Here is a 14,513-nt window from a genome sequence, read left to right on the forward strand (position 1 = left end):
GCTATGTAATTGATACTTCTTGACATCTAATTTGAAGAACGAGACATCAAGTTGTGCATAATAATGTTGATACTTCGAGAAATTTTGTTGATTTGCTTTACATTATGTATCTTATCACAAATCAACTATGTTAAAAGTACACATATTTCGGGTACCTTTAATACAAGAGAATTTTTCCGTTTTCTTATTAAGTTTGGTTTCCAAAAGACTGATCGTCATCGACAAAAAGATTCGTACGGATATATCTTCGGTAATGTGACGTCGAGAACCAATTTTCCTGTACCAATCACATTGGCAGTTTTAGATCGTGGTCATTTTTTAGAATACTATGGTAATCGTACATTAAAAGATAAAAATGCTGCTTGTACTCTTATGTTTAACACTTTGAATCAAAGTTCTTATGATGTGCATTGTAACGAAGAAGGTCAAGATTTTCTGAGGTATATTATTACTTTCAATTATCATTCTTCAAAGTAACATTGATGATATAAGATGCTTAATTTCTGTTTTTTACAGGAGAATACCTTGTCCAAAGGGTAAATTGTGTCCAGATGAAGATTCCATATGGAATATTGTAAAGGGATATCAATTCACATATGTTATACAAGATTTTTGGCAGCCACGTTTTTGGTATATGAGTTTAGTGGCATGTTACAGAAATACAACTACTTGTCAATGGGAATATTATGATAGATATGATGAGTTAGAGTATGATATTTGGCTTGTAAATGGAAATCCAAATACTAGTGGCCTAAATAGCTTAACATACCAGTTTTCATATGATAGACAAAATACTATAGAACTATATTCATTGTTTTTTATGTGTTATATTATACTTGTGCCACTACAATTATATGCTGTAAGATTACAAAAGCATCCTGTAACAAGATTATTCACTGCTAGTTTATTATTAGAGTTTATAGCAGTGTGTTTAATTTTGATACATGTGTTGAAATTTGCTGTTGATGGAGTTGGGTATGAACAATTAGAAGTTGCTGGAGATATTTTTGATATTCTATCAAGAGTAAGTTTTAGTAACAATCTTTACTTTTCTATTTTATATATTTTTGTTCTTAATAACTATATTTATATAATTTAGACATCATTCATGTTACTGCTTCTTCTACTTGCTAAAGGATGGGCTGTAACTAGAATGGAATTGACATGGAAGCCATTGGTTTTTACTATATGGCTTTGTTATGGAATTGTTCATATCCTGTTATATGTGTGGAATATGGTATGCCTTTTATATATATTTTCTTTTGTATAATTATGATTTTGATATTATATACAGAGATAATATTTTTAGACTGAAGTTGACATTATTGAAGATATCGATGAGTACCAAACATGGCCAGGTTGGTTTATACTTTTATTTCGCAGTGCAATTATGATTTGGTTTTTATGTGAACTTAGAAATACTATGACATATGAACACAATACACAGAAATTAAATTTTCTACTTCATTTTGGTGCATCTTCATTGGTTTGGTTCATTTATTTACCTATTATAGCACTTATTGCACTTCAAGTAAGTGCATTATGGAGGTTTAAACTTTTATTAGGTAAGTATATCATAAAATTTTAAATATATTTATATTAAAATTTAAATATAAATATCTTCATTTATATTGGTTTTATTTCTATTATAGGTATTACAGACTCTGCTGATTGTTTTGCATATTGTGTAATGGCACATTTACTTTGGCCAACACGAAGTGAACAATATTTTTTACTTGCACAAGGAGCAGATAACGGAGATGAACTCGATGAATTTAATGAAGCACCACATGTATTGAATAATTATGTAGAACCTCCAGAACTTACTAAAATAATTACTTAATGTCAGGATATAAAAGGCAAAGGGTTGCATATATCAAATGTCAAACTTATAATTTGACACATACTATTTGCCAAATAACAAAAATGTATAGGGTTGATAATAATCTGCTATATACTACTTGAGACTGATATATTCTGCACACTGTGTAATTAGACATATACTAATAATCAAATTTACATTTGTGATAGGAAGTCAATAATTGACACAATGAAGAATAAAATGGGTGAGTATGATATGAGTATCTTTAAATAATTTTTAATTTGAGAAAAACAAACATGATTGGGTTGTAACAGATTGTAGGTATAAATAGATATTGTTATCTACTGTATAACTTTTATGCCATTGTACATAATGAAAATAATTAGCTGTCAAGTATTTAATATTTAAGGAGTTACTATGTTATGTATAGTGGTACTTGTATACACATAGTCTTTATTCATATTTTTTACTATTTACAATATTACTAAATGCAATCCTATCATTGTAATATAATATTTCAACTACAGATTGCTCATGTCATACTCTTTGATCATAAAAATTTAACACCAATTATTAATTCAATCTTTAATACTTTTTCACCACTATCTGTTAATTATCTGTAAAAAATTCGATAAGGTAATCATACAATTGTATTTATAAAGGATTTTAGTCTTTTATCTTTTATTCCTGAATCTACATTCTACATTTAATTAGTACAACTTATTTCCCTGTATAAAAAATCTTTTAATACACATTTTAGAAAAGTATAAAAGCTAAATATAAATTAATATGGTTCTCTTCATGTTAATTTTAATAAAATATGTAGAAATATGTATAATTTTAATGTATATAAACGAAATTGAGCATCAATAGATTACACATAAGATTCTCATAAAAAATATTCTATATAAGCACATCAATAATTTTTTCAGTATTATATTATAGTAGATGCTGTATTAAAATTTGAACAATTACTGAAATTATCATAAATATATCTTTTATACATATTTTAATAACAAATGTTATCATCTTAATATTTGTTTTGGGCTAAGGCTGTTTTTTCTTCAACTATATAATGTCATTGCATACTCTAATAATTCAATATTTGAAACACAAAATAATGATATTTTATGTAATTTTAGTTTTGTAATATTTATTCATGCTCTTACAAACAATTCCTATAACTTTCTTGCTCAATCTTGTAATAAATTAAGTATTAAAATAATAAAACATTTACCTAGAATACTCATAAACTGTGTACATGCATACTGCAAGTTTAGTACAGTACAGTTTAGTACAATAACTTTAATATATTAATATTTATAAATGTAACTTATGACAGAAAACACTAAAATTATAACATCTTATTTAGATTTATTCATAAAATTTCTAGATTTAATCAGAAATCACACTTAAACAAATGTAAATAAAATAATTCTAAAAGAATTATTTGTGCATAACAATGCTTCTTTATTTTATAAAGAGGATTAAAATGTTTGATATTCACAAAATATGTACAAATATTTATGCTATTTTGGGGTATTACTAAAAATTTGTAAATTAATGTATGTGAATCAATTTTAAAAGCATATATTATTATTTGATATTGATAATTTCAAAAATAAAAAACAAATACACAAATTGTGCTGGTACAAGCTTGCATGCAGAATTGTATGTTATTATATTATACGAAATAGAATGATAACTAAAAATGTTCTGATTTAAAGTACTCTGTTATATGATTTTTAATACATAGAGTTTTGAACAACCATATTTTGTTGAAATTTTCTTGTATGAAAGCCAAGTAGAAAGACAGAGCTTTAATTATTAATAAAATATTAATCAAAATACAAAAGTTTTAAGTGAATTATAAATTTATTTAAACACTGTTAATTATATATCAATAATACAATCATCTTACTATATGTGTTTAGCAAAAATAAGCTTGTTCACGTAAGAAACCTTTACATAATTTATATAATTTAACTTTACAACAAATTCAACTTCGAAGTAAGATTATCTATCAATTGTTTTGGACCTGGCCCAATTCCAAGTGTAGATGTTGTACCAGGTAATAATTGAGTATTACCTGCATCTTTTATTATACTAATAATTAAGCCAGCTTTACGAGCTTGATAAGCTAACGACATTAATTGTTCTTCATTAGGTATTCTTACCACAATTTTAGGTTGTCCTTGTAGTAACCAAGATTCATACATATATACATATTCTGTATTAGTTAATATTTGTCGACAACACTCTACTGCAGCATGAGCACATTGAGCAGCAGTCTTTCCTTTTCCCATGGATATATCTGATCTTACAACTAACACCATTTTATACCGTTCATTTTTCGAATGTTTTATAGAATAAGTAAATATACGTTTTATATAATTTATGAGCGACATATTTATTTATTTAAATAAGATTCTTCTCTCTTTCTTTGATATTCATTCATACACACTTTAAACTTTTTTACTTGCTCTTGACATTTTCTCCAATCTTGAGTTTCTGCTATACACTCCTAAAAAGTATAAAATTAATAACACATTTACATTATACATTTTCAGCAGTACATATTTAAGGTTAGTACCTGAACTTGTTGATGTAATTTTATACAACCGGTTTTAATTAACATTTCTTCAATGGGATCCTCAACATCTTTTTGTTGCATAGTTAAATTTGAAATCATCTGATAATTATCTTACAAATTTTCACTGTACATACACAATATTAAATAGTCTAATATATAATAAAAACTCGTTAATTCTAAGATTACCTTTTTACGTGTTTTCTACGATATAGTAGGATATACAACATAGACACATTTATAGTGAAAATCGACAGTAATCACTTTCTAGCTTCAAAGCATTGGGTACTAAATATAACTGTTAATGATTTGGAATTAGAAGACAAAATTTATAGCAGATTAATGTTTAAAAAAGACAAGGTTTTATTTTTCCCCTAAATATTTTACATAATAATTTAAGTTCGATATTTAAAATAAATCAGTTACCGAATTATCAAATATTTAATTACTGATTGTTTTTAAATGTTAAATAGAATAATATCAAAAATGCAATAAAATAATAAATATAAACAAATTTTATATTTATTTAAAGAAAAATGACTAATAATTAAGTAAGAATTATCATGTAAGGCGCTAGCTTCGACATATGGCTACTGTTGTCTTGAGTTCTCCACTAGACGACAATAAGCCATGGTATAATAGAGTGGAAAATATGACAAGTATTGTTTCACTACGAGTGCCATCAGTATTATATTTTTTGATTTTGATCACATTTTATCTACCAATCAGGCATGTATCAAATTGGAAAAAGTGCCAATGATTGTGTACTTAAATACTGATCATAGTTGCGTCCACACTGGGGCGTTGTGTTCATCTGCTGGCCCTCATTTATAACATTTTCGTAAGTATTTAATGTTCTATTCTTATTGTGATGAGTTAAACAGCTTCTCTTTTTTTTAAAACATGATCATTAGTCGAAAGAAACAGTTCAATAAAGATATTTCATTTATAATTTATGTCTTTTTTCATCGGTGTAATTCATAAGATGACATAACAATCCTATAATTCCATAGCACGTGGGTGAAGCACATTGAATACGACTGTATGAAAAAGAAATATTACTACGTTTTATCGATTTATCTTACATGCATAGAGATTTTTTATTAATAGCATTAAAAATATCTTATTAAATAGAATAGATGTAAGAATCAATTTTGTGGTTAATTATTTCATTAGGAAATGTCAAAAAACAGGAATTATAGCATATTATTCTTTTTACAAGAGAAATTTCTATTAATTACTTTTTTGGTATTTTATATACTACTATTTATGCATCGTTTTCATAGCAGTTCTGTTTGAAAAAATTAAATAGTGTTATTTACTGAAAAATCAGGTAGTGTTACATAATATTGTTAGTAACAACATATTATATTGTTAACATGTTATAAGACAGACATTAAGTGATACAAACAAAACAAAGGTGTTAATAGTTTAATTTGTATAGGTTATTCTAATTAATGACGTCACAATTGCCGAAAGAATAAATGAGATTTCAAAGTTCAATTCAATATAAATTCTTTTAAAAGAGTACGTACATTTGAATAATATCGAACAATTTTTAGTCCATTTGCAATGTTACGTAAATATTAAAGATAATTTATACATTTTTAAGTTACTATTTTCATATAACTTCTATACTTTTGCGACAAGTATTACAGTATCTTCTGCAAGAGTAGGAAATTCATTTTCAATTTCGCCACTAGATGGCTACTGCCGTTTGTCGCATTCTCGCAAGTACTTGAGTACCTATGCTATTCGTATATAAGAGAAAAACGTTATGGTCTCTGATGGATAGTCCGATGCTTCCCGGGTAAAAATCAGTGATGGGGCCAAGTTTTTAAACCACATCATTTGTCTGTCCAAGTACTATTTCACGGGTTTTACAGCCTTATGAAAAACCGAAAACTCGTGTCTTCATCGGTAAATTGTTTGTGCTTACTTTGTAAAACTTATACTGTGGAAGCGGCGCAATAAGGGACTATCTTTTTTGCGATTTCAATAATTATGTTTCTTTTTCTTGTTATATGTAAGTATTTATCAAATTACGTTTCTATTATTTTTTTACTTTTTTTTGTTAAATTAAATTCTTATGTAATAATTGCTTGCATCGGTTCTAAAATTTATCTTGTAATTTATTTCGTAGCTTATGTATATAAATATATTTTTTCACAATCATACATTATATAATTATAATTACGTTATTATCAAGTTAAACTATAATTACAAACTGAATATTGGTTTTATTATCAAAATAAAACGTTTAACAAGTGTTTGTACATTTATATATAAAATAAAATTGTCATTCACTCTGTTTGCGACTTTTTAATAAAGCGATTTTTGCATTTTCGTTGTATGAAATTGAATGTTTGTGGTAGCAGAATTAAATAGATCAAAATTGTTTCAGTGCATGAGAAACAGTCAATTGATTTCAATGTCAACGGGGAGTTTGAAAAGCTTAGGATCTATGAAAATACACGTAACGCGGGTAATTTAAAATCGGCGCAAGGGCTGTGTGAATTACAAGGAAACAAACAGGATTAAACGATAGACGGTTAATTTTAGAATATCGCTGATGCCGTTGGCCACGACCACAACAGACGAACAGTGGTTCACGATTCGAGAGAAAGGACAGTAAACGAGAAACAGTTTCTGGTGAAACGAAGTGAGAGGTAAGGAAGCAAATGTCAAACAAGCAAAAGTTCCGGTGATTTCGTACATTCTCTTTGTTGACATGTGTTCAATGCGCCGTGGAAATGCGCTGATAAATCCGTCATGTTTGTGATAATCACCGTTCACTGATATAATTTTTTTTTTTATCCAGAGGATTGTGGGTATATCATTCAAAAGTCGTTGTTGGGTTCTTCCGTTTCACGTGGGATACGATTGTGTGACACTGCTACTCAAATACTGATTAAAAATCATGGAGGAAGGACATGTGAAAAAGAACCAGGATCCAGAAGATGAGGAAATAGAGCAAAATGAGGATGGAACGTTCGATGAGTCAAGATTTCCAGAAGCACTGGAGCGTACACAAACCGGTCGCAAAACGAGTATCTTCAAATATTATTCGTTCAATGAGAAAGGTGAGTCGGATCGATTACTTTTCTGAAATTTACATACAGGAATTGTTAGATTATTCTTCGTTTTAGAATGTTCGTAAAGGATAGTTAATTCCACAAAGATTTAACGTTCGATAAATTGGCATGAGATCAAGTTTGATCGATTATTTTCATTGAGTTTGTTCAGTTATCAAATTTACCGTATACGTACGATTTATTTCTACATTATAATGTTCTTATATATTCGGTCATCATTATAATATTCGGCCGTTGACATTTGATAAAGAAACATCTTTAATCAGTCGATATTGGTTGGAGATTAAAAAGGAAAAAATGAAGAAAAAGTAATCCTCTAGGTAATTTAAATTTATTGAAGAGAATGTGAAGATGTGTATTTATAGTTGCGTAGTGTATTAGTAATCTGGCCAAAAATAAACTAAGAAAATGATCGACGACATACGTAGCGTACGATGTCATATACAGTTGAATATCATGTGGATATCGATATGTATATATATATATATATATATAGATATTTGATAAAAAGATGTTATAATTAATGTGAAACTAGGTTTAAAAATTGATCATCTCTAAAATAAAAAGTAAAATTTAAAAAAATTTTCAAATTCATTACTATACATCTAGTATTATCTAATACTACTTTGGTTATAAAATACCGGTAATGTCTAATGTTAATTTTCGCGTACGAAGACAAACAATAAAGTTATAATAGATATTTGCATCTAAATATGATACCTTGGATTTTGCAATCAGAACGAACGTTGGCATCGTTTATGTAATACAGGTGGTCCATAATGTATCTCATGAAGTATCATGAGTCCGACATCGTGGCTTATTAATTCCAGTGTCAAGTGATATGTGAAATAGGTGTTCTTCAATTGCATAGATTTATTGATTCATTGCGAAGATAAACGTAACGGTTTTTGTTTGAGAGGTCGCATAGATTGCAGTGCTTTTTTTAAAGCACTCTAAAAATAACATGCGTAATTGAACTGTGACGTTTTTGGCATTCGAAACAAGGAAATTTTAATTCTTCTTAACATTAAGTGAATTTCACTTACATGTTCATGTTATCACATTTTAAACTGACTTCTCTTATAATATTTTAACGTAAAGTTAGTTATTCATGAAAACCAGGTAAAAGTAGAAACTAGCGTCTCGTAATTATACAGGAATTAAAAAATAGCTGTCGCTGAAACTCTGAACATATCCTAGATAAAAAATTAAAAGAAAAAGAAAAACGAAATTACTTCAATCACGACTTTGACTTATATGTTCCACATAACGAGTCGAGTCTCGTTACCTCGTGGTTTCTGTTTGTGTTACGCCATTGAAGAGCAAAGTCGATAGTGTAACTGGTTTGACAAGCATAAATTATTTTCAAAAGAGAACAAGCATAAAGCGTGAAAAACAAAAATGCACATGTGTACTAGGGACATATTGCGCAATACTGTGTTGGTAGGAAGAAGTTTTTGTTCGATGTGTTGCCGTTCGATAATGACGCAGAACACTGTAAATGTGACGAGTCTCTGATCAGCCAATCCGATTCCTCTTCGTCATATGATGTCACGATGCATTTCGAGTTGAAAAGCGGCAGCACGTTTCGCGCGTGTCTACACCTCGCGTCATATTGCACGTGTATCTTGATATACCAGACCGCGTGTTGTATCATGTCATAAATTAGAACAGCTTGTGGGGAAATTGGCAGAATAGCGGCCAGTATTGTCGGTCATTTGTCAGTTTGGGTTATTTTTCGTAATAGAAGAAACAAATTTGTGCGAAACTTCTAATTTGAAGAATGTGGAAGAAGTTTGAAATTTGAGAAAGCGTTAGATGGAAGCGTATTGAGCGTAGTTACGACATAGAATAGATTATCATAGTTAGTTATACTGTAGAATTTTTGAAAAAAATATATAGTAGTGGAGGTATGTTTTAATTATACTATATCATATAAATCATTAGCTATTATATTATGTTGATTCGTTTGCAAAGTGAATAACAAATGTTTTCCTGTTAACCATTTTTAGATATAGATATATGTTTTCATTTTGTTCCTTGCGACGTCACACATCATTTTTCCAGATCTGTCGCAATTACAAAGTTTCGTCTACGTCCACCGTTCTTTTGTTTTCCGAAAAAATTTGTTAAGTTTGAAATAATTAAATGACATCAATTGACGTTCATAGAGGTGAGATACATAATACTTGTATTATTTGTAGAGTTTGTAACTTGAGATATCGCAATTCAGAGAAACTCGTCGTTCGTATAGTTTTCACACAACTGCTGTTGTAAATAATTTTTACACAGAAAGTACTCTTTCTCTCGTAACATCGTGTATCACAAGAAAGTCTCGTTTCTAGAAACAATTCTACTGTTACTCTTTCACAGGGGAAGCAGATAAAAACCTCTTCACCCATTAACAAGATGATTACATTTTAGAAGAAGAGCCTGAAAGACAGACATGATAAAATAACTGCTTGAAACAAAATGACTTGATCGTTTATCAATATCGATGTATGTTCGCCAAATATATTTTGTACGTATCGTAACATCTTTACATACCTTTGTAACGCGTATTTACTTATCTTGAATTTTATGAAGTGGGCAAGGGGTCAAGAGGCGGAGACAGAGATAATGAGCCTCCAGTGACGACGAATCACGTCTCTTCCGGCTTCAACGTCAGCGGATAGATGTATTTCGATTAAAAAAGCCGCAACGATACTGAAATGATCATTTCTGCTTCTTCTGTACGATGGGGAATCATGCGTGAAATTTCTGTTGAATTCTTTTCTAGTCGAAATTTCTCTTAAGTGATGACAAAGAGTGTAGTAAAGTTGACACGGAACTTGACACGAAGAATATAAAACTTCTTCGCGAAGACTTCCTGATGTAATTAAAGACGTCGAGTTAGTGAAGTCGATCGAGAAGCGTTGCTTTTTGAAATCGAAGGTTTTGCGTTCGGTATTCGAATTGTAGATGAGTCTAGCTCTGTTTGTTCTTCTCAATTAATAGGTATTTTGAGCTTTGTGGGACGAATACGAAGGAGATCCATTGGTACAAAGGAAGATAGAATATCTTTAGTGAAAAGATTCCAACAGACTTTGCACAAAGTTCGTCTCAGGTTAGTAAAAAAGAGGTTCTTATGAACAAACAATTTTTTCTGTCAAATTAAGATCGATGATGAAACTTTTATCCTAAATCACAAGCACTGTTTTCGTCGACGAACGTCGAGTCGAAAAATAATCGTACGTTTAATTTAGAAAAACGTGTTAAAATTGTATAATAACTTCACGAAGAATGTAACGTAACTAGATGAATTTAATGAGATAAACAATTATAATAAAATGTGATTCTGTCATTGCAAAATGCTTTATAAACACAATGTAAAATTAATGTTCGCATTATTGAATACGAAAATTTGCCTCGCAAACCACATGTCTCGCTCATCTCTAATCTTATTATTATCACTTCGACTTACGCGCGGGTTATCGAAGGACATAATAATGTATGATAATGGAACGTTGTATATTGTCATCAATTTTTTTCTTGATGTAACAGGAGTATAACAGAAAGGTTAAATCCAGCGTGGTGGCTAGTGACATAGTTTCAATAAGGCTGTACCATTTGTTTCGCAAATATTACGTCAATTCTTTTTTCACACGTTAAAAATTGGAACCATGTCCTTTAAATTTCGCGACTATGATGATATTGAACATGAATAAATTGTAAAATTATATTTATCTTTCAGATACAATGTCTAACTTGACGAAAAAACCGGGTCCCCTTATTGGAGTAATTGATGTTGGAACGCGGACTGTTCGCTTTGTGGTGAGACATTGTTATAGTTGAGTATATAGTTGTCCAACATTGAGTTTACTTGAGTCGATTTTGACGTAGGATTCTATTACTAAGAACGTATACGCTGCTCGCGTATAGAGTTGTTAATGGCTTAATAACTAAACGCATGATTTCAAAGATAACAAGCGGCTTAAAACTAAATTGTTTTGCAGGTATTCAACGCAAAACACGTGGCTGAAGTAGCATCTCAACAAATCGACATAGAACAAATAAGTCCACAGGAAGGATGGATAGAACAGGATCCGAAGGAAATTATTTTTGCGGTAAAGACCTGCATCAAAGATGTTATTCGGAAAATCGACGTACTCGGGTTAAAGGTAGACGAAATAGTAACAGTCGGTATTACGAATCAAAGAGAAACTACCGTTGTTTGGGATGCAGTGACCGGTGAACCGTTATATAATGCAATAGGTATGTCTTGATAACAATCAAATTGATTAAACGTACTAAACTCATAAACATGACTCGTTATATCTTTTGTTATTTCAGTGTGGTCCGATATAAGGACAAATCCGATTGTTGATCAGATAATAGCCAAATTTCCCGATCAAAGTAAGAATCATATCAAACCATTATGCGGTTTGCCAGTGAGTCCGTATTTTTCGGCATTGAAAATTCGTTGGATAAAAGATAACGTACCTACGGTTAGGAAAGCGATGCGGGACAAAAGATGTAAAGTGGGAACGATGGATACCTGGGTCGTTTGGGTACGTGAGTATTGTATGTTTGAACGTAGAACTTGTCTAGGGTATGCAAACAATTATTATGCTTTACAACAAATGGAATGATAAATGATGAACATGCAAGATCCAGAGAATTAATTGAAAAATGATTTCAGAACTTAACGGGAGGTAAAGACGGTGGATTGTATATCACTGACGTAACAAATGCATCGAGGACCATGTTAATGAACATAGAAACCCTTTCATGGGATCCCACGTTATGCAGATATTTCGACATTCCTATACAAATATTACCAGAGATTAAGAGTAGCGCCGAAATTTACGGGAACATTGCGATTGGTCCATTGAAGGGCATTCCTATATCTGGTGTAAGCTACATTTCTGAATATACTTCGGAAAATTAATATAAATGTTAGACATTTGATATCCTTTATATTTTTAGATTTTAGGGAATCAGCAATCAGCGTTAGTCGGACAAAATTGTCTAAAGAAGGGACAAGCGAAAAATACGTATAGAAGTGGGTGTTTTTTGCTCTGTAACACGGGTACAACAGTATGTAGTATAGATAATATCGCGATTCATGAGATTATTTGATCAAGAGTTACGAGATGTTTCAATTTTTAGCGAGTGTACTCCTCACATGGATTAGTCACAACGGTGGCATATCAATTCGGTCCAAAAAGTCCAGCTGTTTATGCATTGGAAGGTTCAATTGCAGTAGCAGGTTCTGCTATTAAATGGTTACGAGATAATATGAAACTTATACAGAATGTTCATGAAAGTGAAAAATTGGCTCAATACGTTTTTAGTACCGGCGATGTGTATTTTGTGCCAGCTTTTACAGGATTGTATGCCCCATATTGGAGGAAAGATGCCAGGGGGTAAGTGACACTCAATAATGTTTCTTACTAAGTGCAAAATCGGTATACATATTTCTCTGTTTAAATATAATTTTACAGAATTATTTGTGGTCTTACTACGTTTACAACAAAAGAGCATATAATAAGAGCATCATTGGAAGCTGTTTGTTTTCAAACAAGAGATATTTTAGAAGCTATGTACAAAGATTGTGGTTTTCCACTGACGAAACTAAACACAGATGGAAAAATGTCAACAAATAATCTTCTCATGCAGTTGCAAGCAGACCTTTCTGGCATGCCAGTATGTAAGTATGCTTTGTTTAATATTGTCAGAGTAAAAATAGATGAAAGCATTAATGCTTGCATATTTTGATAGTTAGGTCAACAATGCCAGATATTACGGCGTTAGGCGTTGCAATGGCTGCAGGTCATGCAGAAGGTATTGATGCTTGGGAATTGGAAGGTGAAGCAGTAGAAACAGTACCGACTGATACATTTTTACCAACTACAACACCAGAAGGTAGAAGACTGTCAAATTTAATAATGCTCTTCGTACAAGTGTTTTGTATAAAATATTTACTTTTTGTACAGAGAGAGATGCGAGGTATAAAAAATGGAAGATGGCAGTTGAAAGAAGTTTAGGTTGGGCGGCAATAAAGAAATCTGATCAAATGACAGGTAAATTTGAAAATACTGATCAAGTAAATTTCAAATATATTTATTTTGTATTAAGTTCATATCTTTTGCCTGTATGCACTTATAATTGTATTTGTCTTAAAGGTAATAGATTTTCTATAAAATGATAAAATGTTGCAATAGAAAATGATTAATGTTGCAATAGAAAGGTGATAGCTTTTCTTTTTGAATTTGTTTAACCTCCTATATATGAAACAATATGAGTGCATGTGTATCCTTAGTAATTAAGCTAGTGTTAAATCGAAGTACATTTCATTGATGGCAGTTTGAAGAAAGTTATAATGCGTTTTTAATGTTTCAGATGAAAGATATTATGTGCTGGCATCGATTCCTGCAAGCTGGTTCTTAATGACAAGTTTCATTTTACTACGATTAAGTTATTATTTCGAAAACCGGTGACATAGTTTATTCTATCACAACGGTGGATCGTTTAGATAGCAGATAGACTGTATTATATTACAAATGCAAATAGGAATAGGACTGCCAAGTCTTAATCATTAATAGTAGACCAAAATATGGCCATCAGTAACCAATAAAAAAAACAAAAAAGATAGTACAAGACACTGCGTAGAGCAACTTATACTTTTAACTTTGCCAAAAGTAATCAATATAAGTTAAATAAATGAAGCGCGACAAAACAAATTATCAAGAAACTGATTTTGAAGAAAAATGTTTTAGAGAAGAATATTAGAAAAATGCACACGTACAATATCTTAAGAAATTAATTTATTCGTTACTTTTAATTAATTGTTGATACAAGATAACGTGATATTTTACCGTGGAGCGGTTTTATCACCACACCTTGTAGTCGCAAACATAGGACTATAATTTTATATAATTTTGTAGAATCTTAAGCATTTGTAATATTTTAAGGATTAAAATATTAATTAAATTTGTATACATCAACTAATTTTGGCGCTTTT

At 30.4% G+C, this 14,513-nt stretch overlaps 4 protein-coding genes across 5 annotated transcripts; 2 read left to right on the forward strand and 2 right to left on the reverse strand.

The window, feature by feature from the left end:
• The first annotated feature begins 63 nt into the window (after positions 1-63).
• On the forward strand, positions 64-1,843 carry LOC108546503 (integral membrane protein GPR180). The gene is made up of 5 exons (XM_017898590.1): positions 64-440; positions 517-1,024; positions 1,100-1,237; positions 1,310-1,565; positions 1,653-1,843. Exons 1-5 carry the CDS (start codon positions 64-66, stop codon positions 1,841-1,843), a joined length of 1,470 nt encoding a protein of 489 aa, XP_017754079.1.
• Positions 1,844-3,810: 1,967 nt separating this feature from the next.
• LOC108546499 (peptidyl-tRNA hydrolase 2, mitochondrial) lies at positions 3,811-4,238 on the reverse strand. The gene has a single exon (XM_017898587.1). It carries the CDS (start codon positions 4,228-4,230, stop codon positions 3,811-3,813), a length of 420 nt encoding a protein of 139 aa, XP_017754076.1. The 5' UTR covers positions 4,231-4,238.
• LOC108546500 (cytochrome c oxidase assembly factor 4 homolog, mitochondrial) lies at positions 4,233-4,576 on the reverse strand. The gene is made up of 2 exons (XM_017898588.1): positions 4,416-4,576; positions 4,233-4,346 (listed from the first exon to the last, which is right to left on the reverse strand). The coding sequence occupies exons 1-2, from the start codon at positions 4,512-4,514 to the stop codon at positions 4,233-4,235; spliced, it is 213 nt and encodes a 70-aa protein (XP_017754077.1). The 5' UTR covers positions 4,515-4,576.
• A 1,609-nt stretch (positions 4,577-6,185) lies between these two features.
• LOC108546566 (glycerol kinase) lies at positions 6,186-13,989 on the forward strand. Of its 2 annotated transcripts, XM_017898730.1 has the most exons (13): positions 6,186-6,438; positions 6,817-7,081; positions 7,234-7,495; positions 11,241-11,320; positions 11,503-11,761; positions 11,840-12,057; positions 12,189-12,401; positions 12,476-12,586; positions 12,659-12,915; positions 12,994-13,199; positions 13,271-13,414; positions 13,486-13,572; positions 13,892-13,989. In XM_017898730.1, exons 3-13 carry the CDS (start codon positions 7,333-7,335, stop codon positions 13,987-13,989), a joined length of 1,836 nt encoding a protein of 611 aa, XP_017754219.1. In that variant the 5' UTR covers positions 6,186-6,438; positions 6,817-7,081; positions 7,234-7,332. The 2 variants fall into 2 exon arrangements, with proteins under 2 accessions (XP_017754219.1, XP_017754220.1); XM_017898731.1 differs by lacking the exons at positions 6,186-6,438; positions 6,817-7,081; positions 7,234-7,495 and adding an exon at positions 10,535-10,613.
• Positions 13,990-14,513: the final 524 nt, after the last annotated feature.

Source organism: Eufriesea mexicana, unplaced genomic scaffold, assembly GCF_001483705.2.
Source record: "Eufriesea mexicana isolate 0111107269 unplaced genomic scaffold, ASM148370v2 scaffold654, whole genome shotgun sequence".
Lineage (NCBI taxonomy): Eukaryota > Metazoa > Arthropoda > Insecta > Hymenoptera > Apidae > Eufriesea > Eufriesea mexicana.

Excerpts from the sequence above, each read along its gene's own strand:
- LOC108546500 (XM_017898588.1), bottom strand. The coding sequence starts at position 4,514 with ATGATTTCAAATTTAACTATGCAACAAAAAGATGTTGAGGATCCCATT. Across the intron at positions 4,347-4,415 it reads AATTACATCAACAAGTTCAG|GAGTGTATAGCAGAAACTCA; the intron begins GTACTAACCTTA and ends TATACTTTTTAG.
- LOC108546499 (XM_017898587.1), bottom strand. The coding sequence starts at position 4,230 with ATGTCGCTCATAAATTATATAAAACGTATATTTACTTATTCTATAAAA.
- LOC108546503 (XM_017898590.1), top strand. The coding sequence starts at position 64 with ATGTTGATACTTCGAGAAATTTTGTTGATTTGCTTTACATTATGTATC. Across the intron at positions 441-516 it reads GAAGGTCAAGATTTTCTGAG|GAGAATACCTTGTCCAAAGG; the intron begins GTATATTATTAC and ends TGTTTTTTACAG. Across the intron at positions 1,566-1,652 it reads GAGGTTTAAACTTTTATTAG|GTATTACAGACTCTGCTGAT; the intron begins GTAAGTATATCA and ends TTTCTATTATAG.
- LOC108546566 (XM_017898730.1), top strand. The coding sequence starts at position 7,333 with ATGGAGGAAGGACATGTGAAAAAGAACCAGGATCCAGAAGATGAGGAA. Across the intron at positions 11,762-11,839 it reads ACCGTTATATAATGCAATAG|TGTGGTCCGATATAAGGACA; the intron begins GTATGTCTTGAT and ends TTGTTATTTCAG. Across the intron at positions 12,587-12,658 it reads TCTGTAACACGGGTACAACA|CGAGTGTACTCCTCACATGG; the intron begins GTATGTAGTATA and ends TTCAATTTTTAG.